At 45.1% G+C, this 27,287-nt stretch overlaps 1 protein-coding gene across 1 annotated transcript in view; it reads right to left on the bottom strand.

Moving 5' to 3' along the window:
- The window catches only part of myo16 (myosin XVI), a 657,504-nt gene that overhangs the window by 68,760 nt on the left and 561,457 nt on the right, over positions 1–27,287 (bottom strand). The window contains exon 30 of the mRNA XM_041198724.1: positions 20,792–20,894. Within this exon, the coding sequence (XP_041054658.1) occupies positions 20,792–20,894 (103 nt within the window). The remainder of the gene's footprint in view (positions 1–20,791; positions 20,895–27,287) is intronic.

The following is a 27,287-nucleotide window of genomic DNA, read 5'->3' as shown; positions in this document are numbered from 1 at the left end:
CTGCGGAGAGGGACACAGTTAACGTTTCGAGTCCAAATGACCCTTCAACAGAGGTTCTTAGTACACCCATAGTAACCCGTGCATCTCTCTCTTGCAGGCAAAGTACATCAGGAGAATGGAGCCTGGTGACCTAGCTGTATGCCTCGTGGCTTGCAGAGAGTGAAGATGATGGAGAAGAAAGTGATGGAGGCACCTGGCTGAACAGAGGGAGGAGTAGCACCCTCAAGAAGAAGGGGCAGCTGGGGCTCCCGTGCATGCCACTGAAGAGCCACAGCGAGCTGTCACTGGCCGGCACCTAGCTAGATCCATGGTCACAAGACGGTGCTTGTCATTCCTGTAGATGACTGAGAATCAGTGTCGCTGAAGACTGTACATGTCCAGGGAACTGCTGAGTCACATCTGCCACCTGCTGCAAAATTTATCGCCACTGGGACATGGAGGGCATCCACTGCCAATGGCCATGAAAGTGATCGCGATGCTCAATTTTTATGCCAGCTGCTCCTTTAAGTGCCCTACAGGTGATCTCTGTGGGATATCACAAGCCTCCATTCACAAATGCATCCATGAGGTCATGGATGCCATCATTGCGAAGGCACATAACTTTGTGCATTTCATCCAGCATCAGGAAAGCCAGAGGACAAGAGCGCTGGGATTTGCCCAGATCTCAGGTTTCCCACAGGTGTAGGATGCATAAGTGCACTCACATGGCGCTCAGATCTCTGTCACAACAAGCGGTCAACTACGTCAACTGCAAGGGCTTCCTCTTGATGAACGTTTAGCTGGTGTGCAAATCACTACAAATGCATCCTACAGATCTGCACATGGTTCCCAGGGAGTGTTCATGAATCCTACATTCTCAGTAAGTTTCACCCAGGGTCTTCCAGGGTCTGGAGAGGCTGCAGGGATGGCTCCTCGGGGACAAGGGTTACTTGCAGAGGAAGTGGTTGATGATGCCCGTGCAGTGGCCTCAGACTGCAGCAGAGCGAAGGTACAATGAGGCTCATGCTGCAACTCACAACTTGGTGGAACAGACCATTGTAATGTTAAAAAAATGGTTTTGGTGTCTGCATCAGTCTGGTGGAGCCCTGCATTACAGTCCACAAAGGGTGTCACGCATTGTCATTGCCTGCTGCACTCTTCATAACCTGGTGCTGCAACGGGGAGGGGGTTGGCTGAGGGGGAAATGGAGGAGCTGCATGTCTTGTCCGATGAGCAGGACGTCAATAGGGAAGAGGGTAAGGAGGTCCTCGAAGACAAGGATAACAATGATGAGGCCCTCACACTGGCCAGAGGAGGCAGGCACGCTCAGGAAGTCCTCATAGCACTAGCTTTGAGGAGGATGATGATGACATGCAGTGAGGAGACACCATAGATCCTCACATTGCACCTGTGAATGTTTGACTCCTATCTGACTGATAACAGTACACATACCCTGTGTGATAAGACTCCTGTCATGGAGATGCAGCAGATGCCCATAGTCTCTGTATTCCAGGAGAATGATGACATGCAGTAGGGACAGTCCATAAATCCTCACATAGCTTATGTGAATGTCTGACCCCTGTCTGCTGGTGGAAGAATGCTTGTGCTTTGTGAACAGGGTCATATCATGGAGATGCAGGGGGGAAACTTTATCTTCTCCTGATCCTATGGCACCCTTTTTGAGCTGAACCCTTCAGGACCACACTGTCACCGAGCACAGATGTTGATGAGACGGGGGATTAGCCGCACCTCAAAGGTGCGGAGAGCACACAGAGAGAATAGTGGAACTCTGTGCTGCTGGCCCAGGACATTCTGGCAGTAATGGTAAGCCCCATCGAGGTGCAGGCATGACTGATGTGTCCACTGACTGTGAAGGTGAATCATCAGTGTGCTGGGAAGGTTGCAGAAAGCACAAGGAAGAGGACCTGGACTGAGACACCGTCTTTATCTTGTGCAGGGACCAAGTTTTCACATTTGAGTGATTCAAACACTGCTCTTCGAAACAAGGAGCCATAGGCAAGGACATATTTTTGGGAGTTTATTTACAATAGTGAACATTATGTACAAGTGATTAACACTCATGCCCAGGCTGTGAAACTACATCTTCTTAACCTTCCTAACCCTGCCACTATGTCTTGATGTTCCCTGACAACCACAGTGGAGGTGGAGGCAGCCTGCTGACTGCTACACCCTGCCTGCAATGACCTTGGTGGGCATCCTCTGGAGGACTGAGACATGGAGGGCCCCGGCCTGCTGTGTGGCAGTGGTACCCTCCTCAGCTTGTGGAGCTGGAGCTGCTGGGGTTACAGGAAGAGGGGATCCGGTTGGGCCGGACACCCCCGGAGTCACCTGGGTGAATTGCCCCAGGGTGTGCACCTGCTGATTTTCCTCCCTATGGGCGCCCGAGGGCCCCTGGCTGACTCCTTGAGGAGAAGGGGAAGCTGGGGTGGGACCAAGCTGCCCTGCACCCCTCTTGCGTACACACATTGAAGCCAACTGTGGCCTCAGTGCTGGATTTCAGCCCACACAGCAGTGCAGGACCGATGTCCTGGACCAATATCTCCATGATAGCCGCCATCCTGACAATGTTGACCTTGGCGTGTTGGCATGATGGCGCGATCACCCCAGACTGAAGGTGGACTGACTCCTCCATCGTGCCATGCATCTGAGGAGTGCAGCGGACATCCTTTCCTGCAGTTCCTGCGATTGTCACTGCAGTTCCAACAACTGATTGAGGCCAGAGTACAGAGGCTCATCATCTGACTCGGTCTCAGCAGATCCCTTGCCTGCAACAGTCTTCCGAGTGCCGATGACCTATGGTTCCCCTACCTCTGCCGGCTGTGGAACAGATTCTGTGCTGTGCTCACTAGATAGTGAACCCTAGCCTGCTATACATGTAAGTCCCACTGAGGTGTGTGTCGCCGCACTAGTGGAGGGTGCGGATGAGTGCTGTGATGGATCTTCGAGGTTGCTGTCCTCGGGATCTTCAATCTGAGGTGCTGTCGATGCTAGAGTTGGAGCCAAGGTTGCCTGAGATCGATGTGACAGATGTGTCTATGAGAGAAAGTGGAGATTATTAGTGCATGGCCACCACGATACACATAACAGTGAACTCAGTTGATTTTCCAGAAGGATGATGTGGTGCATGATCCTCATTTGGATGCTTGGCCATCGCTGCAGGAATAGTCCACGTCCTATCTAGCCAGCTCTAATGTGCGATCTTCGAAGGGAGTGAGGACCTTGATGTCCAGCACTCCACCCTGATCTGGGACCTCTCCCTTTTATTGTGCGTGATCATGTCCTATATAAAGACAGATGCAGTGTGAGCAAGGCAAATGAGAAGGATGCCAGGTATGCGTGTGTGTGTGTGTGTGTGCTGAGTGGAGCCATGGACGGGATGAGGTGTCGAACTCTGGAGGGGATGAGGCCAGATGGAGATGTGAGGGTGTGTGTGAGAGTATGAGTGGTGATGTCCCTTGAGCTTGCAGTGAGTGAGATGCCAGTGGATTTGTTAGTGTGTGAATTTAGAGTGATAAGATGGTTGACTTACACTGGCAGCAGGGATGAGATTATTCATCCTTTTTCTGTACTGGATGGCTGACCTATTTTGGGCAGGGTTGACACTGACCACCACTGCCACCGTCTCCCATGCTGGATTGGTGATGTAGCTGCCCCTCCTGAGGCCAGAGCGGGGGTAGAGGACATCATGGCTGCCCTCCACGATGTCCAAAGATGTTCCAGGGATGTGTCACTGAATCAGGGGGTTGCAGTCTTCTTGCCTTTTGGTGCCATGTCTTCTGTACAGCAGTCCTGGGCTGGAAGCACTGAGGGGTGTGTGCACGGCTACATTTTAATATGGTGCCTGGAGTGGGGGAGCAGCGAGGTGATGGTGTGGTGGATGAATTGGAGGCCGCCACCAGCGAAACAGCGTGTTTCCCAGGAATGCATGATTAATAAGGCAGGATTGGGACGATACAGCACGAAAAGCCACCATTGTGTCCAGTGGGTAAAATGTCCATTTTCCTGCCTGCTGGCGCACTTAGTGCAAATCTAGGATGATTCTGCTGTATCTGTCGTTATATTTCTAGCTAACTTTCTCTCGCACACTATTTTTCCCTCTTTATTAATCTTTTAGTCATCCTTTGCTTTTTTTTATATTCTGTCTAATCTTCTGACCTGCCACCCATCTTTGCGCAATTATATGCTTTTTCTTTAAGTTTGATACGATCTTTAAAATTTTTAGTCAACCGTGGAGGGCGGGTCCTCCCCTTGGAAATATTTTTTCTCATTGGAATGTATCTGTTCTGTGCATTCTGAAGTATTCCCTTAAAGGTCTGTCATTTCATCTCTATTCACCTCTCCATTGACCTATGTTGCCAGTTCACTTTCGCTAGCTCTGCTTTCACGTCCTCATAATTGCCCTCATTTAAGTTTAAAATATCAGTCTTAGATTAATTTTCTCTCCCTCAAACTGAATGTAAAATTCAATCATATTATGATCATTGCTGCCTAGCAGTACCTTCACCATAAAGTCGTTAATTAATCCTATCTCGTTGCATAATATCAAGTCCAGTATCACCGGCCCCTTGGTTGGCTCCAGAATGTGGTTGTCTAAGAAATTATCCTGAAAACATTCTATGAATTCGTCATCTGCGCTACCTTTGCCCATCTGATTTTTCCAGTCTATATGTAGATTGAAATCCCCCATGATAATCACCATACCTTTCTGACAAGCTCACACTATTTCCCCTTTGATACCCCATCGTACCATGTGATTACTGTAAAGGGGTCTGTACACCACTCATACAAGTGACTTCTTGCCTTTATCATCCTTCATCTCCACCCAAACTGCTTCTATATCCTGGTTTCCTGAACTTAGGTCATCCCTCTCTCTTGTGCTAATGTCGTCTTTAATGAACAGAGCCACCCTTCCACCTTTTCCTAACTTCCTATCCTTACTAAAAGTCAGATACCCTCCAATATTCAGGTTCAAATTTATGCCATCTTGCGGTCATGTTTCTGTAATGGCTATCAGATTCATACTTATTTATTTCTATTTCAGCTATTAGTTCATTGGTTTTGTTTTGAATGCTATGTGCATTCACATACAGAGCCTTAAGTTTTTTTCCTTTTATTATTTTTGTAACTTCTAACCTTCTCTGTTGATTTATTCTTGGATTTGTATTCTTTGTCCCTTCCTGTCATGGTCTGCTTATCATTTCCCATATTAATTCCTTCCTCTCTACCCTTGTCTCTACTCTTTGATGTACTACATCTCCCCAAATTTGATCCCTTGCCCTCATTATTTAGTTTAAACCCCTCTCTACTTCCCTAGTTATGCAGTTCGCAAGGACACTGGCCCAAGCATGGTTTAGGTGTAAACCATCCCAAGGAAACACCCCCCACTTTTCCCAGTATTGGTACCAGTGCCCCACAAACCGGAAACTAATTCTCCCACATGAATCTTTGAGCCACATGTTCATTTCTCTAATCTTATTTGCTCTATGACAATTTGCATGCAGCTCACGTAATAATGCGGAGTTATCACCTATGAGGTTCTACTTATTAATTTGGTGCCTATCTCCTCATACTGACAATGCAGAGCCTTTTTCTTTGCCCTACTTATGTTTTTGGGACCTACATGGACCACGACAACTGGATCCACCCCCCACTCCAAGTTTCTCTCCAGCCCTGAGCAGATATCCTAACCCTGGCACTGGGCAGGCAACACAGCTGTCTGGACTCTCACTCTCTGCTGCAGAGAACAATGTCAATCCCCCTCACTATACTGTCTACATTCCTTTTTGCTCCCCTGCTTGAACGGCTTCATGTGCCATGGTGCCATGGCCAGTCTGCTCATCCACACTACAGACCTCGCTTTTGCCCACACAGGTATCAAGCACCTTGTACCTGTTTGACAATTGCAAAGTCTGCGGCTCGTCCAAAACTCTGTCCTTGCTCCCTTTACCTGCCTCATTCATGGTCACATCCTCTATTCTAAGAGGTATGACTGTCTTCTCCAACAAATTGTCCAGGTATTTCTCCCCCTCCCTGATGTTATGTGATGTTTTCAGTTCTGCTTTCAGCTCAATAATCCTGATCCAGAATTCCTCCAGCTGCTTACACCTTCTGTAGATGTGTTAGTTTTGGATTGACCAGCCATCCAGAAGTTCCCACACCACATTCCACAGCTGCAGTATAACACCTGTCCTGCCATTGTTACTTACGTTATTTGGTTAATTTAATTACTTTCTTAAATAATTCCCATGTATATTACAATTTACTGTGCTTACATTATGATCCCCAGCTGAGGTTATCCCTGGACAAGCCTGTTCCCAGGGTGGAACCCAGCTTGATAGATCCTAACTTTTATTTTGTTTGTTTAGGTATGCGGAGAGTAGCTACTGAACAGAGTCACAGGAGTCAGCTGATGAACTTTTAACAAAAGCATAAAACATTTATTCAACAAGAAAAGGTGAACTATATTACAATACTCCTACACCCTCAGCATATAGCTTTTATTTATTTATGGGATGTGGGCTTCGCTGGCTGGGCCAGCATTTATTGCCCATCCCTAGTTGCCCTTGAGAAGGTGGTGGTGAGCTGCCTTATTGAACCGCTGCAGTCCATGTGTTGTAGGTATACCCACAGTGCTGTTAGGAAGGGAGTTCCAGGATTTTGACCCAGTGACAGTGAAGGAACGGCGATATATTTTCAAGTCAGGATGCTGAGTGGCTTGGAGGGGAACTTATAGTTATATACAGATTTCCAAGGATAACATAAGTTACAAAAGCTACCTTATACTTTAATGTTCACAGTAGGCACATAGTCCATGTAAACCATGGCACCCTGTGGTCAGATACACATACACTGAAATCAAGTGACAGATGCACCTCAACCAGATGCTATGGATCGCTCCTCAACTCTCCCCAGACACTTGTTACACCATGAGCCAACTGATCTCACTGAATTCCGTCTTTCACACGAGGGTTTTCCAATCTCCACTCTCTAAGAATTCACTTTTGAATTTTCTCTCAAACCGACACTTTCTCTCAGATGCCTTCCATAAGGGTTCACGTCCAGGGTTTCAAACTCTCCTTCCGATGTTCCTCTTCCCTGGCTCACAACATGCATTCAAGCTGTCTTCCACATAATCTCTCTCACTCACTCAGCCATCAGCAGTACCACTGTTTCGCATGCCCATAGCAAAGAGTTACAGACCTTCAGTTGTCTCTTTAGACCTTCTTGCCTCTTCTCAAGCCTTTACCTCTTTAAATTTGAAGCTTTAAACTTGAAGCTTGGGGCCTTTCTCTGCCCCTCACTCTCAAATTCACTTAACAGGACCTTTTCCCAGGTTCCTGTCCTTCCTTTGACTAGAAGGTCTGCTTGGGACTTCCTCCTGTTCCACGCCCCTGGATTTTTAAAGTCTTTTCTTTAACTTGGGACTGGCTATCTGTCCCCTTTACTCCAGTCTCTCCTGGCAGCTACTTTCAAAACCAACTGAACTCAAACAGCTTCCAAAATCAAGCTGCTGTTTCTCTTGTGTATGTGTTGGTGAGAGGGACCTGCTGCTATGGACAGCTGTTGCTAGGCAACAGTACTGTTTTTTACTGTTGTAAAACTCTCATTAGAAATGCAAGTACCTTTTAAAGTGAAACCAAAAGTCAATTTGATCTTTCTTAACACACAGATACAGAAATACAAATTAAACTTAAATTTAAGGCTAAAACTCTTTTCTAACGCCCACAAATACCAATATAATTTATTTAAATTACCTCTACTTCTTAATACTTGTTAAATGCTATTACCTCCTACAACTAAAAGTTATACATTTCCTAATTACACAGGTATGTGTCTTAGGTATTTATTTTAATTATTTTATTTATTTTATCTTAAACTTTTATTTCTTTACATTTATTTTAATAAATCCTACTACTCCCAATAAACTTTGCTACTGCTACTACAAAAACATTATTGTGAATAAAACTTTATAGTCACCAATAAATTTTACCAGTATTTAAAAGATAAACAAGCAAAATGCTCACCACCAATCACTTACCTGGTTACCTGTGACATCACATGTGATTTTCTGTGAATCTGGTGGGTCCACAGGCTGAGACCCACTGCCAACAGCAGCTCACTCCTTTAACTCCCCCGCTCTGCTCTCAATCTAATTTCTTCTCACTCTCTTTTAACTCTTCGACTCTAGTCTCGCTCCTTCTCAGGTTCCTTTAACTCCCCAGCTCCACTTTCAATCTCGTTCCTTCTTGCACTCTTTAAACTGCCCAGCTTCATTCTCCAGTGAGGGTCGGATTTCCAGCTGACCCATGGGAACCCCATTTGCATGTATTAATATGTCATGAATACTAATCAAAAATGCAACCCGCCGGAATCACGTTTCCCCTCCTAATTATATGCCATGCCAGCGAGAAGTTAGACTGGTCGCATTTACGACTGGGTGTGAGTGGCGTGCAGCAGTCCACTCTCACTTTGCTCGTGACATTTAGAGCCTACCTGCAACAGCACTGCTCTGGGTCCTCAGCAATGCCAGTGTTAGCACACATTGATGGGGGTTTATGCTTGGGCTGCTCACACTGGGTGCCTGGTTATTGAGCTGGGCTGCTCATGGTGGGTGCCGGGCTACTCCAGGACGACAGCATTGAGTGCTGCGGACCTCAGGAAGAGCTGCACTCAAAATAGAGACCAGCATGGTGACCCGGCTGGGGTGGACAGGGGGGAAAACAAATGACATGAGGGGGAAGGGGGTATGGTGGGGTTACAGGGTGCAGAGAAGGAGAGTAAGACATGAGGGTGAAGGGGGTATGGTGGTGCTTGGGGGGGTGGGGTGTGGCACAATGGCAGGCAGGGAAGATTGAGGGTGGAGAAGCTGCAGGTCCACATGGAATGCAGAAACAGAAGGGGGTGGGTTGGGATTCGGATTGCATGAAGATGAGGGGATGCACACAGGCTCTGGAGTAGGAAAGGCGGGGGCATTAGTCTAGTGAAGGGTTGCACTTGGTGTTGGGAGGTTAGGTTTACACAATAGGGATAGGCTGCACAGAGACTCATGGAGAGAGAATGGTGTTGTGGCCAGTCCTGAAGGAACCGGAGAGCAGCATGAAATACAGTCTTAATCCCTGGACTAGGAAAAAGTGGTCTGTCTGGTTGAGAGATTAAAGGCATCCTGGGGCTTTGTGGACAAATTAGTCGGGGTGGGAGATTAAAGGCAGTCTTGGGGAACACTTAAATCACGGTGAGAAATTAAGGCAGTCCCAGGGCTTTGCAGGTCATGCTACAGGGCATGCACATCATCTTCCCGCTCCAGGGAGGGGAAAGGGCTGGGGGTTCAATGGGGATCAGGCATAGCTTGGCGTGCAGGGCGTGGTCATAGTCTCACACTCGAGCATGTTGGGGGTGTCTGGTTCGGTACTGAACTGCAGATAGGGTGATAATGGTCAGGAAGGCATCTGCAGCCTGTAAATGGCAGGAGGGTGGTCGTGGTACTCAAAGATTTTTGGTGGGGGGAGGCTTCCTTTGAATGTCACTGTACACACAGCCTCAAGATGAGGAGAGGTAAGGTCCACATGAGACTTGGGGACGTCAATGGTGATGGGTTCAGGAGAAGGCCAGGAAAATCCACCACAATGACAATGGGATCCAGGGTTACTGGAGAATTACCACAGGGAGCTCAGGGGCACCTGGACACTGATGGGAAAGGTCGAAGCTGGTCTCAAAGTAAATATGCAGCACCACCATCTTGAGACCTCAAAAACTTATGGCACAGTTTAAAATCAAAACTGGAAAAGGAGAGGTCTGAGGCAGTGTGGGAGGAGCCCATAGTTGGACTCAGGGCCCTCTTGAGGGGCACCCTCAAACTGAACAGGCTATCCTAGATTTGGTATTGTGCAATGAGAAGGGTTTAATTAATAATCTTACCTGGAAAAACTCAGCAGGTCTGGCAGCATCGGCGGAGAAGAAAAGAGTTGACATTTCGAGTCCTCATGACCCTTCAACAGAACTACTGTTCTGATAAAGTCCCACAAGAGGGTAGTGTGTAAATTAAAGCACGTGGGATCGGGGGTAATATATTGGCATGGATCGAGAATTGGTTAGCAGACAGGAAACAGAGAATAGGAATAATTGGGTCTTTTTTGGAGTAGCAAGCGGTGACTAGTAAGGTACCGCAGGGATCAGTGCTTGGGCCCCAGCTATTCACAATATATATCAATGATTTGGACAAGGGAACCAAATGTAATATTTTCACGTTCGGTTATGATACAAAACTAGGTGGGACTGTGAGCGGTGAGGAGGGTGTCAAAGGCTTCAAGGCGATTTAGACAGTAAGTAAATACATGGCAGATGCAGTATAACGTGCATAAGTGTGAAGTTGTCCACTTTGGTAGGAAAATCAGAATGGCAGAGTATTATTTAAATGGTGATAGATTGGGAAATGTTGATGTACAAAAGGGCCTGGGTGTCCTTGTACACCAATCACTGAAAGCAAGCATGCAGGTGCAGCAAGCAGTTAAGAAGGCAAATAGTATGTTGGCCTTCATTGTCAGAGGACTTCAGTACAGGAGCAAGGATGTTATACTGCAGCTGTACATGGTCTTGTTGAGACCATACTTGGAACATTGTGTGCTGTTCTGGTCTCCTTACCTAAGAAAGTATATACTTGCCATAAAGGGAGTGCAGCAAAGGTTCGCCAGACTGATTCCTGATATGGGGCAGGATTGTTGTATAAAGAGAGATTGGGCTGACTAGGCCTGCAATCACTGAAGTTTAGAAGAATGAAAGGAAGTCTCATTGAAACACATAAAATTCTGATAGGGATGGACAGACTGGGTGCAGGGATGATGTTTCCTCTGGCTGGGGGGTCTAGAGCAAGGGTATATAGTCTCAATTAATGGGGTAGATCATTTAGGACTGAGATGAGGATAAACTACTTCACTCAGAGGGTGGTAAGCCTATGGAATTCTTTACCACAGAAAGTTGTGGAGACCAAGTCACTGAATATATTTAAGAAGGAAATAGATTTCTGGACTCTAAAGGTGTCAAGGAGTATGGGGGGAGAACAGGAGTATGGCATTGAGATAGAGGATCAGCCCTGATCATATTGAGTGGTAAAACAAGCTCGAAGGGCCAAATGGCCTACTCCTCTTATTTTCTATATTTCTTTTTAATAACATTCAAAAGAACTCTGAGCTGATAGAAGTCTGGAAGAGTGTTTTGAGAAGGTGCAATTGGAAGCACTGATGGTTGGAGCACTTAAAATTGAGCATGCAGAACTCATTGAGGTTATGATAAAGTAGATCAATGTGAGCATTAACAGAGAAAAATGTGAGAATGGAAGGTGCAGTCAACCATTAAGGGAGCTGCTGGACATCTGCAAGCTGACCAATGAAAGCCTGTAAGGTGTTTCCTCCAACTGGCATGGCTAACGGGCCAAAGGATATCCAGTCATTCCAAAAATGCAGGTTGGGTGTAATCAGAGCAGACATAGCAGGAGTGCATTAGATAAGGTTGAACATAGCCTGGATCTGCTGAAGCCTCTTCCAGCTTCTCAGGGGTTGAGATGTCAAGTAGCTGGGGTGGCATCTTTGTCACCTAGATCTGAGGCAGCACCTCAGCTGGAATGCTGGGTCGGGGAAAGGTGAGTAGTACAGATGCAGCTGTAGGGCATGACAGTGGCTTTTGGGTTGCAAATGGGAGGTCTATTATCGTTGCCCATCATTCATCAATCTGTTGTATCTATCTGTCCACAGGGAGAGGGAGGAGTGAATAACGGAGCCTGCGCATAATGCTGCCTTCTTAATGGCTGTGTCCCAATTGATGAAAAAAGAAGGGCTGAGCACCACCTAGCACAGCTTTGAGAGGAGGATCAGCCTAAGGTCCAGGGGAACTCCAGCAACATCCAGAGGATGAGGAGCTCAGAGCCTTCCCACAGAGGTGACTCACATGAGCAAAGATCTACCGAAGACACCGTTCCAATCTGGAGATGAGTGGGAGACAATGCCATACATGTCTGTGCTAGTCAAGAGATCTGGGGGATCATTCCGTGGGAGCAGCTAATGCTTCATGAACTGGGAGGACATCCCCTGCCAGTTCCCCTGAAGGTCACCACCAAGCTCAATTTGTATGCCAGCATTCCAGGGATCCAGAGGGGTCCTATGTGGCATTTCTCAGTCCTCAACACATAAATGTGTTAAGGAGGTGATGAATGCCCTTTACATTAAGGCTCAGGAATTATGTGAGGTTCACATTGGATGAAGACAGCCAAGGTGCTAGACTCCTGGGCTTCACTGCTATCTCATGCTTCCCTAGAGTACAGGGTGCAATCGAGAGATCCATGGCATCAACCCCTGCTGTTCATTACGGGAACGTTCAGTTGGTGTGCAATCATCAGAAACATCAAGCGCGTCTGTGCCAGGTACCCTTTTAGTTCCTATGACTGCTACATGCTGGGTCACTTGCAGGTACCTCAGATATTTGAAGGGCTGCAAATCTTACAGGGCTGACTGCTGGGTGATAAGGGGTACCAACTGAAAAGATGACTCCTGATACCATGCATTGTCCTCAAAGTGCCTCGGAGGAGAGATACAACACCATGCATAACTCGACAAGATCCATCATACAGCAGATCATTGGGGTCCCAAAGATGCGCTTCCGAGGTTTGGACAACTCAGGTGGGGCTCTGCAGTTCTCTCTACAGAGGGTATCTTGCATAATAGTGGTGTGTAGCATGATGCACAACTTGGCAGTTCAAAAGGGAGATGACTTGCCGGAGGGAAACATGGAGGAGGCTGAGAACTCCTTAGGCAATGAAGACCTTGAAGATCATGATGCTGAGGACCACGATGATGGTGAGCTTTCACAAGAGGACATCATCAAAGTGGCTCAATGCAGAGGATGTGCCTGTGAGGCACTGATAGCCACAAGATTCCAGGAGGAGTAAGGTGCAGGCAAAGGGACCTGAGCACATTTCCCCTGTCCCTTAGTGGCATGCCAGTAATCGGAAAGGCCTTTGCAACCACTAAGCCTTGGACCTCCGACCCTCAGGTTTCACCTGGCCCTAATCTTTGGGAAGATCAGCAGCCAAAGATGTATGTAGCCGCTCTGAGAAATGAAAGGCAGCACGCCAACACAAAGCCTGCCTCAAGTAGACTTGATACAATCATGGCCTCCTGAATGAGACACTTCCTGCTGCCACAAAGATGCGCACAGGCTGGAGAGACCATCATGGCTGCAGGACTTGTGCATTGGCACAAACAATGAAGACAGCTATTTAAGGATGCATCAACATTACTGGTGACCCATCGAGGCAATTGAGCATGCATAACTCCATGGTGTCTTGTAAGGAACAAAAGTTCATAACACAATTTGCATCACTTTCGATAAAGAGCTTAACGCATCTCCCTGACATTACACATTGGGTGAGTAATTTAAATGAGTCAGCTAAACATTCCATGAATGTAAGGCTCACAAAAGGAGGCGATCATGGAGTGGCAGCTTAGGTCAACCTTGCAATAAGAGGGCACATAGATGAATATGAATGACGCATTCAAATGATGAGAGCATTACCAGGAGCAAGTGTATTTACAAAGGTGCATAATATAAACAGTTCATGAACCCGTAAGCCAGAAGTAATATCAATGTATCTTAATTTTTCTAACCCTACCATTACATCTTGCTATTTCCCCATAATCCGCTGCAGTGGTAGAGGCAGCCTACTGAATGCTATGCCTTGTTGTCCTTGATGACTTGGCGGGTGTCCTCTGGAGGACTGAGACCTAGCGGGCCCTACCCTATTTTGGGTCTCCTGCTGTGGGGCAGGTACACCCTCCTTGGCCTGAGTTGCTGGAGGTGATGGGGTCACAGGCAGAGGGGATTGGGATCGGCTGGACATGCTTGGAGTCATTTGAGTGGATGGATCCAACTGCTGTTCCTCCTCCCTTTGGGTGCCCAAGGGTCCCTGCCTGACTCCTTAAGGAGAAGGGGCACTTAAAGTGAGGTCAAGGTGTCCTGCCCCCTCTCCCCTAGTCACTGATGGATCCCACCAATGCCTATAGCAATAGAGAGAAGGTTCGAGTGCAAATCTGGCAGAATCTGCTGGACCCAAGGTCTCCATGGCAGCCACCACCATTCCCATGGAGACCTCAAAGACATGACATCAGACCGAACGTAGACGGACTCTTCCATCCTTCACTCTAGTCTGTTGGCTGCCTCTCGCAAATCTGCCTGATGTTCCACCATCTGTCTCTACATCTCCAGCATGTTTGCGACACCCATTTCCAGGGGCGCATCATCTGACTCAAACTTAGTGGGTGCCTGTTCTCCAGCAGTCCTCTGAGTGCCAGAGACCTGGTCTGTTACTATCTCCAACTGTTGTGGAGACATGCAGTGAGGCATTCCCCAGAACATGACTCTGAGCCTAATCTAAGTGTGTGATCCACCAGGGTGTGTGTCTGAGCTCTGGAGGGAGAAGGTGAACATAGTGACGGGTCTTCTTCAAATGATCCTGATCATCCTCCTCTGAGGTGACCTAAGGAATGGGGTTTAAGTCTGTCTGGACCTGCTGCTGCCTGTAAGAGAAAGAAGATAGCTTTAGTTCATGAACAGGCTGAATAGAATATTGCATGTCACTCACTGTGAATGTTAGGATGTGATCAACTTATCCATACCGGCTTGCTGGGAGATTCCGATCTCGCCTTCCCCACAGGAGCAATCTCTGCTATAGCTAATACGGCAGCATCATCCTTGAATTTGGAGAGTTCCAGGATGTCAGTCATCTCTCATTCAGTCTGGAATCTTGCTGTGGGCAAGCTTGGCCTGTATGAAGACAAATGGGTGGGATGTAATGAGAAGGGATGGAGCAAAACTTGTGAAGCATGTGTGCCTGCTGTGTGTGCTGAGCCCTCCCCAGTAAGGGCTGAAGGTGCTGTTTGTGCAGGATGATAGGTGAGATGTTGGTAAATAGGCTTTCAATGCTGATATCCCCCCCCCACAAATATTGTGTGAGATCCCTGAGTTATGTGATGCTTTGAGCTCATAATGCTATGATGACAGTGTGAGTTTGGAGTGAGCCGACCGTTAACTTACCCAGGTGGTGTGGATGAGATCATTCATCCTCCTGCTGCACTGGATAGCATTTCTCTGGAGGTTGCCCATGGAATTGACCTGCTTCATGATGTTCTCCCAGGACAATGAGGTGGGGTTGGTGGAATCCTGGACCCAACCCTGGGAAGAAGAACCTCTACTTAAACCTCCAGGGAACGGGGTGTGTTTTGGATGGGGGCTGCACGTAAGTTGGGCAGGTGCCCACCCCATCACCTTCCCACATTGCCCATATTACATATCTGCATGTAAAATATAGCCCCATGTTTGACAAATTTATTCGAGTTCTTTGAGGATGTAGCAAGCAGGGTCGATAAAATGGAACCAGTAGATGTAATGTATTTTTATTTCCAAAAGGCATTCAATAAGAGGCCACATGAATCTTTATTACATAAGGTAAGAGTTGGGGGTGGTATTTTATCATGGATAGTGGATTGGCTAACTAACAGGGAACAGAGAGTCAGGGTAAATTGTAACTAGTGGAGTATCACAGATCAGTTCTGGGGCCTCCAGTTATTTATGATCTATATTAATGACTTGATATATTGTAGCCAAATTTGTTGATGATACATAAATAGGTAGAAAAATAAGTAATGAGGAGGATACAAAGAGTCTGCAATGGGATATAGATAGGTTACGTGAGTGGGCAAAATTTGGCAGATGGAAAATATGAGGTTGTCCACTTTGGCAGGAAAAATAGAAAAGCAGAAGGATATCCAAATGGAGACAGTCTGTAGAATGTTTCAGTACAGAGGGATCTAGGTGTCCTTGTACATGAATCACAAAAAGTCAGCAAGCAGGTACAGCAAATAATTAGGCAGGCAAATGGAGTGTTGGCCTTTGTTGCAAGAGGCATGGAGTATAAAAGTAGGGAAGTCTTGCTACAAATGTACAGGGCATTGGTAAGAATGTGCCTGGAGTACTATGTACAGTTTTGGTCTCCTTACTTAAGGAGGGGCATACTTACATTGGAAACAATTCAGAGAAGGTTCGCTTGGCTGGTTTCTGGAATGAAGGGGTTGTTTTATGAGGAAAGGTTGAGCAGGTTGGGCCCACCCTCATTGGTGTTTAGGAGAATGAGAGGTGATCTTACTTTTGGGGGGCTTGGGTAGATGCTGAGAGGATGTTTCATCTTGTGGGGAAATCTAGAATGAGGAAGCACAGTTTAAAATTAAGGAGTCTCCCATTTAAGATGGAGATGAGCCGATATTTCTTCTCTCAGAGTGTCATTAGTCTTTGGAATTCTCTTCACAGAGAGCAATGGAGGCTGAATTAGACAGATTTTTAATACACAAGGGAGTTGAGGGTTATGGGGGCAGGCAGGAAAGTGGAGTGAAGGCTGCAATCAGATCAGCATGATCTTACTGAATGGCAGAGCAGGTTTGATAGGCCTGATGGTCTACTCCTGCTCCTATTTCTTATGATCTTGTGAACTCCTCTGGTTCAATTGGGCCAGCTATTTATATATTTTTCTATTCATTAACGGGGTGTGGGCTTTGTTGGCTAGTCCAGCATGTATTGTCCATTGCTAATTGCCTTTGAGAAGGTGGTGGTGAGCTGTGCGAGATGCCAGGGAGCTGCCATGATGCTTTCATCCTGTGCCAGTCAAGCTTCGTTAAGATATACACACCTGGAAGCAGAGTTCATGGAATGACTCCTTGGAGGCAAAGGTTACCCTCTGAGCATGTGGCTGATGACAACTGTAAGGAGCCCAAACAATGAAGTCCAAAGAAAGGTACAACAGAAACCGCAAGAGTACCAGAGTTGTAATGGAGAAGGCAATCAGAATGCTGAAGATGTAATTTAGGTGCATGGACCAATTTGGGAGGAAGGGTGGGCTGGAGTGGGATTCAAAATGCACCAAGAAAGGTACCCAGAATGATATTAGTGTGCTGTGCCTGGAAAATGTTGTGCGGCATCAAGGACTGGAGCTCCAGGAGGAAGGAGGTGCTAAGCGTTCTGCCTCTTTGGTGGTGGAGGAGGAGGAACCTGATGTGCTCAGGGCACGATAGTAGCATACATAGTTGCCATGGATATTTGCGATGGCATCCTTCAAGTACACTATATTTAAACTGAGGAAACCATCTGGCACATGAATTCTGAACCTATTGGTCTCCCCAAGAAAACAAATATTCATTCCCCATTCTTTAATTGTTTTTAACTCCTGTTATACTATACTTCACAAGGTAGAAGGCAACTTAGCAGGAGTGAAGACAAAAATGAGCAAGACTAGACAACAGATATCAAAATAATTTTTATGGTGCATGAACATGAAACAGAAATGTGACATTATTACACAGTGTTAAACACTCAAGTGAATACCCCTGAACAACTACAAATTTTCCTTTTTCTACTGTTCCTATGCAGTGCTACCCATATAGCCTCAGCAGAGCTACAAGCAGCCTGCTCCTCAGGCAAATAAGATGCCCATAGCAGATGTTCTCTGAGTTTGGAAGAGGCCAAGATGGCCCCAGCAAAGCTTGCCCGATGTGCAACTGTGCAAGGGAAGACATGGCCAAAAGGGCTGGAAGCTGCATGAGGAATTCTGAGATGGAGGGGGTGTTGGGTCAAGGTGCAAGAAATGGAAGGGCTTTGAGAGGAGTCTCCATTTCCATGTGCCATTCTCTATCTTCCCTCTTAGGGTTACCTTCACTTCCCTGTTAGGAAAGAGCTTGAGAGCACTTTGCTGTACTTCAAATAGATGTTGAAAGGCCATGATGAGGATTTCCTGCTTAAGGTGACAGTCTGACTGTGGAGGCCAGGGGTGACAGCCAGAATGCATTCTGTCACATCTGCTGTTCCATGCAGGTGGCCACTATTTCCATGGACAAAGACTTCAGCAAAAAGACCTAAGATATCATGGCACTCATGCTGGTGACTCCTTTAATCTCTCTTCAATTGTGCACAGTGTGATTTAGAAAGGCTGACAAAGTCTAATTTTTTCTGCTGCTCTTCTTTCTCTTCTTGTACTCCTCTTGATGGCCCCCGAGGTACAGCATCTGTGTCCACCTGAGCAGAGCTTGGAGGGTCCTGCACCCTCTGACAGGGACTCTTCTTAGTGTCCCCACCACTGCCTCCTGCTCAATTATGATGTGCATGTTACCATGTGACAATCAACTAATTGTCTTTATCTGAGTTTATAGATGGTGAGCATGAATTCTCTGATAGTGCATCCTCAAAGTGAGTGATCTCGTCTGAGGTGTCTTCATCCTCCTTCTGCACCATTTCCTGAGGGGCATCAAGGGCCTGTGGGAGACGATAGACTTAATTTAGAACTGACAAGATGAGAGGGTGCTAAATCATCATTGCGCATATTGTCAATATGATTGAGTTTGTATGTCATGTGCTGTGATATTTCATTCTCACACCAGGAAGACCCCCCTCTCTATTTCCAATAGCCAGCCATTCTGAGAGGCAGCTTATCTCTATTGCCTCCTCCCCTGTAAATGTCAATATAGAGATGACAGGAGGCGCACTTCCAGTTCTCTGCCTGTCCCTGGTGTTTTGTGCTCTCCTTTTCTGAAGAGAGAAAGAAGAAACCTGTGACTGTGAAAAATGGAATGTTTTGTGTGGCTGGAAGGATAATGTTTGTGGATGGTCACTGTGAAAGATAGTTGTGACATTGGATTGAAGAGGAGTGTCAATGGTGACAGGTCAAGTGGGGATGTGAGGAGGAGCCTCGACAGAGAGGGATGGGTGCATCTGCAGGTTCTGTTGGTATGAGCGATGATGTGCAGGAGAATGCTTGGCAAGGCAGAGTTGGGGGGGTAAGATGCACGTCAGGATATAGTTGAATGTGCCATGCCACTCACCTTTCCTATTCTGATGAGTTCTTTGCACATCTTGTGACATTGTGTCCAGGAGCAGAGCACTGCTGCACATCGTCATCATGTCTATTCATTCCAATTGGTCATGAATCCCAGAAATAAGATGCAAATGCAGTGGCTGCATTAACAGGCGGCTGACAAACACATCATTGAAACTTCTGGGTTCCTGACACTCTGCTGGACTCTTCTACGGCGGGTGGTTTGGAAAGTTAAAATTAAACACACTATTTCTGAAATTCTAATTTATTGCACCTTGCCAAAAAGGATAGGTTTGGAATTGAAATCCATGTGTTGCAGTAAAAACTTGCTGCGCTGAATATCCTCAAACATAAAGATAATTTTTTGAAATAGGAGTGTCTGAAATTCATGGTAAACCTAAAAGCATGTGTGCTCTTGTAGTGCTCACCCTTGAAATATAAAGCTGATCAAATTCCAGCATTAAATGACAACTTCTAGTGAGAATAGAACAGTAACAGCAGAAGCTCTCTCAAAGGTGAAAAAACTCAATTTTATACTTGGCAAGGAGAAAACTAACAATTGATGTTAAAATCTTTCAGGCTCAAGTCCTGTTTGATGGAAACACCGATTAGAAAATTGGGTGCCAGGGTCAATCCACCAAACTGTGACATTCCTGATTTTCTGGTAATTCATTTTAATTTTATTCTGAAGTTCCATGAGCACTGACCTTCACGTCTGCTTTATACTGTACTCCTGTCAAGCGAGACTCTGTGCTGGGAGCAGAGTCTTACAAAATCTAGCCTAAGATTTTCATTGAAAAAAAGAATTGATCAAAAGGATAGCCAAAAATTGAATCAAAATAATTTATTTAATTTTAAAGAAATATCATTCACGGAGCAGTAGAGATAGAAACCTGCATTCTCCCTGTAGTAAAATGATTTCTTTAATTTTGTCGACATACTGAACATTCTGTTAGTTATCCCTAACAGAACTTTAATTGAAAGGCATTGCCTCAAAAAGCCAAAATAAAGTCAGAAAATGCAGAAAACATCAGCTGGCCTGGCAGCATCTGTAGAGAGGGGAATATCAACGTCATTGACCTGAACATGAACTCTTTTTCTCTCTCCACAGAGGCTACCGGGCCAGCTGAGTGTTTCTTGCATTGTCTGTCTTTATTTTAGATTTCCAGCATCCACAGTGTTTTGCTCTTGTAATTCTGCACAATGCTAAACTGGTTGATTCCAGGTGTGTTGTAATACATGTGCAATTATTTATACTTAATCTCACAAATTTGTATTGATTGTTGCATTATCAAGGCTGATTGCCCAAACAACTGCACCCAGCTAGCACTGTTGATTGCTTTGCTGTTCTTGGGATGTGATCTATGTCACCAAGCTGACATTTATTATCCATCCCAAGCTGCCATGACATTGTTAAGAGTAAAACACAGATTGTGGGACTTTAGTCACATCAATGTTAAGATCAAATAGGAGTGGTAGCACCCTTCCCTGAAGTACAGTAATGTATCAGTTGGATTTTTACGACAATCTAACATCCGTCATGGCTATTTTTTGCTGCCAGGCCATAAGTTATCAGCTTTATTGAACTTATGATTTGCAGTGGTTGGTTGTGAATTCACAGCCACTGTTTTGCTAGTGGACCCAAGGTTTTCTGATTGATGCTCCCTGTCAGCATTCTTTTCGGAGCCCTCAACGTGGGACTCTGCCTTTATATGCATGAGTTCATCAGCAGCAGAATCAATATAAGCTAAATGTTAGACTCATGTTTTCAGGAAGAAAATTTTGTTATTTCAGGGTGTTGAATGGTACACACATATCACTCTACCTCATTGACACACTAGTTGTAACACAGTCACCATAAAAAGCATAGATCATACTTTTACAGTCACATACCTGCCAGCCCTGTAATTTGCATTGCTGGAGGATGAGGCAACACTTCTCTTCTGCAGAAAGCTTCTTCCTGTCCCCCAGTACTATGTCAGCCAGAATTCTGTATCTGCATAGAAAATACAAAAACGGAAATAATCATGATTCTCTTTTCTAATATAAACGTAAAATACCATGGATGCTGGAAAGATGAAATAAAAACAAAAAATGCTAGAAAAACTCAGCAGATCTGACAGCATCTGTGGAGAGAGAAACAGAGTTCATGTTTTGAGTCTGTATGACCCTTCTTCATGATTCTCTTTTCCTTTGTTTGGGTGATATTGCCACAAAATGATGCTCAGAATCCTTCTCTATGTGGCTGCCTTGAGAATCATACAAGATACTTGTTGAGAGTCTTTTTATTGAACATCTTGTGAGGGAACAATTGGAAATCCAGCCTATCAGAGGTATATCATATATATCATACCAGATAAGATATCATAGCTGCTGTTAACAATTCCACATTGTTGTTGGTGGCAAATCCATGACTTACATATCACAGTATTTCAAGCTATAAGTTTGTAGTCTTCACAAAAATTGCAAACATATTTTGCCTTCACAAAACTGATGTATCCCACTTATTCAATGAAGAAAATACATTTTTCAAGATTACTTTACAGATGACATTCTGTGGCAATTGAGAATGGATCCTCAACTAGTTTGTAGATAAACTTTGCTAAGTATTCCCTTAATAATCTGCCACTTCAATGATAGTCATTTCTGATACTGGAAAGTTAGCAGAGAATGTACTGACATCCCACAAAATTCCCCTCCTTCCAATGTAGAGTTCATGTTATCTATTGTACAGGTGAAAGTAGGAGATCACAACTGATTCTTGGGAGTTCCAATGCAACATATCCACTATGAATAGAAAAAGGATAGAAGAATTAATAAACATAAAGACAGTTAGAAATACAGGACAGTGGGGAAATGGAGTTTAGAGGGGGTCAAACCTTGTTCTTAAATATTTACTATTCCTTGCAAATATGACTTACATGAAAAGTGGCCTGGACATCAAATTCTTCAGTGTTCTTGTCATTGTAATTATGTTTGGAGAATGTCTACAAAGCTAATGAACTTGATTTTCTCCATTCACTAAATTTACAAAGATAGTAGGAGTGAGTATCAAATGGAGCAAAACTACATAGCATTCAAGTCTATTCTTCTGCTAAAGTTAATAATAATATTGTCTTGTTAATTCTTCAACCACATGTGGGAATTTATATTTTTTTTGTTACTCACATAACAAGTTGGACCATGTCATTTTTTGGGCACGAGGCTGGTGATTTGTGACCTACCTACCAGGATTGTGTGTTTAAAGGGAAAATGACCCCAAGTTTTTTTCTGGAAAGCCAGAAGAAAGATCAGTATTCTTAGAGATTGTGATTATTTGCAAATTTTGCTTGTTGCAGGAGATGGAAATTTTCTGCCCAGAAGCAAAGTGTGCTGCGTAAGGGACTTACTAGCAAACACGTAGAGGCTTCTATAATAAAAATTTATCTGCAGAGTAAATTGGTCATCGTGCTAGTGACAGTCATAGTCATTCCAAGCTTACCTATTAGTGGGATGTCAGGTATTGTGTCCAGAGGGTCCAGAGCAGTCCACAGAAACTAGGGAAACTGTTGGGAACCAGCAAAGTTCTGCCCGGGTGCAGAAGGAATCCCAAAGATCCCACAGGGGACAAAAGAGACAGCAAAGATTAAGGAGGCTACAAAAAGGCCAACAGAATTTCAAGAGTCTGTCTCATTTAAAGGGGCCAGGGTAGAGCTGTAGGATTTCAAAAGGCCAAAATAGAGTCACAGGGAAGCAAAAATGCAGGACCTGAAGCTGTAGAGGTTGATGGAAATGCACCACAGGTGTGGCTGGCAGAAACCCTCATCCAGGATTTAAATAAAGACCAGAAATGTTGCAACAGAATGTGAGGGAGATGCCTCACCTAGTTGAAGTGCCACAGGTGAGTTCAGCAGAGCCTGGATAGCCACCTGTGGGCAGTAGTGTCCCAGAGGACATGGGAGTGGTTGGGGGAAAACCCATTCCCCAGGTAAAGGAAAAAAGGAAGGTAATATGCCCCAGAATGAACAACACTTGTGGAAACCACAGGAGAAATACAAGTGATTTCACTGTGGCATTACCCACTAAAGGATCAAATGGTCAAGGTCAAATTTCAAATCTAACTAAACTCAGCATCTTAGCTTCAGAACCCACAGAAGATAAGGTGCAGAAAGAGATCCCACGCACTTTACAGAGGTTCAAAACAGTTTAAGGCCCACTGTCATCCTAGAAGTAAGATTTATCAGTGTACCACACACAGAACATTAAACTCATGGGTTGTGGGACACAGCAATTAAAGGGTTAAGAACTTTACAAGCAGGGCAACCATGCATTAATGAAAATTTTCATAGTAATGGCTAGGAGTTGAGAAGTTCTCTCCACAGCAGACTTTGAAATCCGACATCCTCAAAAACTCAAATATTGCACTTGAATTTCCACTGAATCCAAAACTCACAAAACACTGTATGGCTGCTGGCATTAAGATACTCTGAGAGTACCACCAGATGTTAAAAAAACTACCCTCTTTTCTTTTCAAAGACTAAAGAAAATTTGTCTGATTGTGCCTTTTATGGTCACAGCACATAAACAGTTAAACACTCACTTAATTCACAAGTACATCCTTTTTAAACAAAGAAAGCTGTTGTGGTCAAATGAGGAGAGGGAAAAGGGAGAAGCCATTTGACCTTTCCTCACCTGGTCATAACATGGGTATTCTCTGGTGAGTAACTCACCTCCTGACTCTCCAAAGCCTGTCCACCATTTACAAGGCACAAGTTCGGAGTGTGATTGAATACTCACCATTTGCCTGGATGATTCAGGAAACTCGACACCATCAAAAACAAAGCAGACCACTTAATCAACATCCCATCCAATGGCTTAAACATTCATCCCCTCCACCACAGGTGCAAAGTGGTAGCAGTGTGTACAACCTACAAGATATACTGTAGTAACCCACCAAGCCTCTGACTTCCATCACCTAGAAAAACAAAATCAGCTGGTGCGTGCGAACACCACCGCCTGGAAGTTCCCCTCCAAGCCACTGACCTAGAAATATATTGCTGTTCCTTCACTGTTGCTGAATCAAAGTCCCGGAACTCCCTATTCTACAGCAGTGTGGGTACACCTACAGCACATAGGCTGCAGCAGTTCAAGAAGCCAGTTCACCACCATCTTCTCAAGGACAAATAGGAATTGGCAATCTTTGCTGGCCTTTCCAATGATGCCAATATCCCATGAAAGAATAATAAAAAAATACCAAGTCCTCTGCCCTCCCTCTGAACATGCAAAACACCTCCTGCCAAGCCCAGGAACTCCCCTCAACACCTCCAAAAACACTCCAGAGTATTTCCAGAGAACTTGCAGTAGCACAAGGTATTCAAAATTATTTTACCTGCAAGTTGGATTCCTGACGCTAATGGCAGGCTCCAGTTCACAGAATTACAGCATTTTAACGGCACAGAAGGAGCCTCTCATTCTTGCTCCTTTTACAAGTGGGAACGGCCTCTCCCTACCTACTCTATCCTGCCCCCTCATGATTTGAAACATCTCTATCAAATCTCCTCTCAGCCTTCTTCTCTCCAAGCAGAACAGTCCCAACCTCTCCAATCTATCTTCATAACTAAACATTCTTGTAAACTTCTTCTGCATTTTCTCCAATTGTTCACACCCTTCCTATAGTGTGGTGCCCAGAACTGTACACAATACTCCAGCTGCAGTCTTATATAAATTTGGCATAACCTCCTTGCTCTTGTACTCTATGCCCCTATTAATAAAGCCCAGGATACCATTAGCTTTATTAACTGCTCTCTCCACCTGTCCTGCCACCTTCAATGATCTATGCACATATACAACCAGACCTTTCTGCTCCTGCACCCCCTTCAAACCTTCACTACAAACCTTCCTTCAGCCTCAAAAATATCCATTGACCATTACTCTCTGCTTCCTATTTTTCAGCCAATTTTGTAACCACATTGCTACTGTCCCTTTTATTCCATGAGCAATAACTTTTCTCACAAGTCCACTGTGTGGCACTGTGTCAAATGACTTTTGAAAGTCCATGCACACCACATCAACAGCATCACCCTCATCGACCTTTTCGGTTACCTCTTCAAAAAAACTCCAACGTGTTAGTTAAACACAACTTCCTCTTTAGAAACCCATGCTGGCATGCTGGCTCTTCCATATCAACCCATATTTTTCCATTGACTATTAATTCTATCTCGAATAATTGTTTCTAGAATCTTGCCTACCCACTGAAGTTAAACTGACTGGTCTGTAATTGCTGGGCTTATCTTTACAACCTTTTTGGAACAAGGGCATAATATTTGCAATTCTCCAGTCCTCTGGCACCTCCCCTGAGCCTAGGGAAGACTGAAAAAATTATGGTCAGTGCCCCTGCAATTTCTACTCACTTCTTTCAATATCCAAGGGGATGCATCTCATCTGGTCCCAGTGCCTTGTCAACTTTAAGTACCGACTGTCTATTCAACACTTCCTCCTTATTGATTTTGAACCCTTCTTGTGACAGAGTTTCCTCGTCTATCACCATGGCCTGGGTAGCAGCTACCTCCTTGGTAAGGATGGATGTAAAGAATTAATTTAATACCTTATCCCTTCGTCCATGTGTAAATTCCCTTTTAGGTCTTTAATCAGCCTTACTCCTCTTTTTACAACATGCAGCCGAGCGTTAGATTTCTGGTATGTAGAGGGTGAAAGGTTATCAGAGTTAAGTGGGAATTTGGAGTTGAGGTTACAATCAGATCAGCCATGATCTCATTGAATAGCAGAGCAGGCTCGACCGGCCGAGTGGCCTACTCCTGTTCATGTATTTGTAAGTGGAGACCGAATTTGGAAGTGGGACAGCTAGTAGGTCTGAGTGACACCATGATAGCACCATTTCAGCTGCTCCTGGTGCATGCAGTGGACACCCATACAAGTGCCTTTCTCTGCATGGAACACATTGTGCCTGCCAGAAGCAGCTGGAGACTTATCAGGCGCCACTGGGGAAGTGCTTAACTTTCGTAGCACTGTTTCCGATGGCACCACAGTTCCAAACTTCACACTATTGCTGTTAAATTTGAACTTCACTAAGAAATTTAAGTTTAATTATCAAAATACCAGATTAAAACAAGGAATGTGTGCATGAAAGATGAAAGGGTTGGTCTCAGTGGTTTGATCATCTTTACTGACTGGCAACACTGAAAGAAGCATCAGTACATTGTCAGAATTAACCTCTTTCTTTTATCAGGCGAAAGAGCTTCTGCCAAAAGGAATGGGGTTTGGATGAAAATAAGTATCTTTGTGAAGGCAAATTGACTCTTGCTATTAACAGTTGCCAAGAAACAGGTATATAACAGTTAGCTCTCTGAACTTTCCAAGATAATGGTAAATCTGTTTTTCTTTCATTAAACAATTGGTCAGACAGTAATAAAGGACTAGTTTGGAAAGAAATGAGGATTAAATAAAGAATTGAAAAATCTCACCTGTACCCCTGTTCTTTCATTCAGCATTTTATCTGCAACCTAATAAGGAACACATTGGGCAGAATCATCCCAGATTTGCACTAAGTACAGTAACGGGCGGGTAAAATGTTTTACCTGCCGGCCGCAATGGTGGCTTTTCACACCATATCGTCTCAAACCCACCGCATTAATTATGCATTCCTGGGAAATAAGCCATTTCGATGCCAGGCAGACTCTCATTCATCTGCCATGCCACCACTTCACTGCTTCATCACACTGGGCGCCATATTTAAAGTCCAGCTGCACGCACATCTCTCAGTGCTTTCAGCCCAGGGCTGCTGCATGGAAGACATGGCCCCGAAAGACAAGAAGACTGCAGCCCCCAGGTTTAGTAATACATATCTCGAACGCCTTTCGAATGCAGTGGAGGCCCGCTGTGATGTCCTCCACCCTCCCCCTGGCCGCAGGAGGAGCAGCTGCATCACCAATCCAGCAATGGCGGTCTGCGCCAGTGCCCTGCAAAAGAGGACAACCACTCAGTGCCACTACAGGATGAATGGCCTCATCCTTTTCACCAAGGTAACTCACTCTTTTCATCACACTCAACTCACACACTCACAAACCTATCACATATCCACAGGGCCTTAACACCTGAAGGGACAACACTACTAACTTTCACACACACCCTCACATCTCCATCAGGCTCATATCCTTTCGAGCTCACATCTTCACCCTGTCCATGGCTCTGCTCACCAAACAAATATTCCATGCAGCATCATGCGTTTGCTTACACTCTCTCCATCTCTTTGGAAGAGAAGCCTGCTCACATCAGCAGGGAGAGGTCCCAAATCGGGGGCTGGAGTAGTCCATGTTAGGTCCCTCACTTACTTTGAGGAGCGTGCCATCACGCTGACTGGTAAAGATGTGGACCATGTCTGCGGTGACGGTGA

This window comes from Carcharodon carcharias, chromosome 11 (assembly GCF_017639515.1).
Source record: "Carcharodon carcharias isolate sCarCar2 chromosome 11, sCarCar2.pri, whole genome shotgun sequence".
Taxonomy (NCBI): Eukaryota; Metazoa; Chordata; class Chondrichthyes; order Lamniformes; family Lamnidae; genus Carcharodon; species Carcharodon carcharias.
This window is presented reverse-complemented; position numbering and strand designations above follow the sequence as displayed.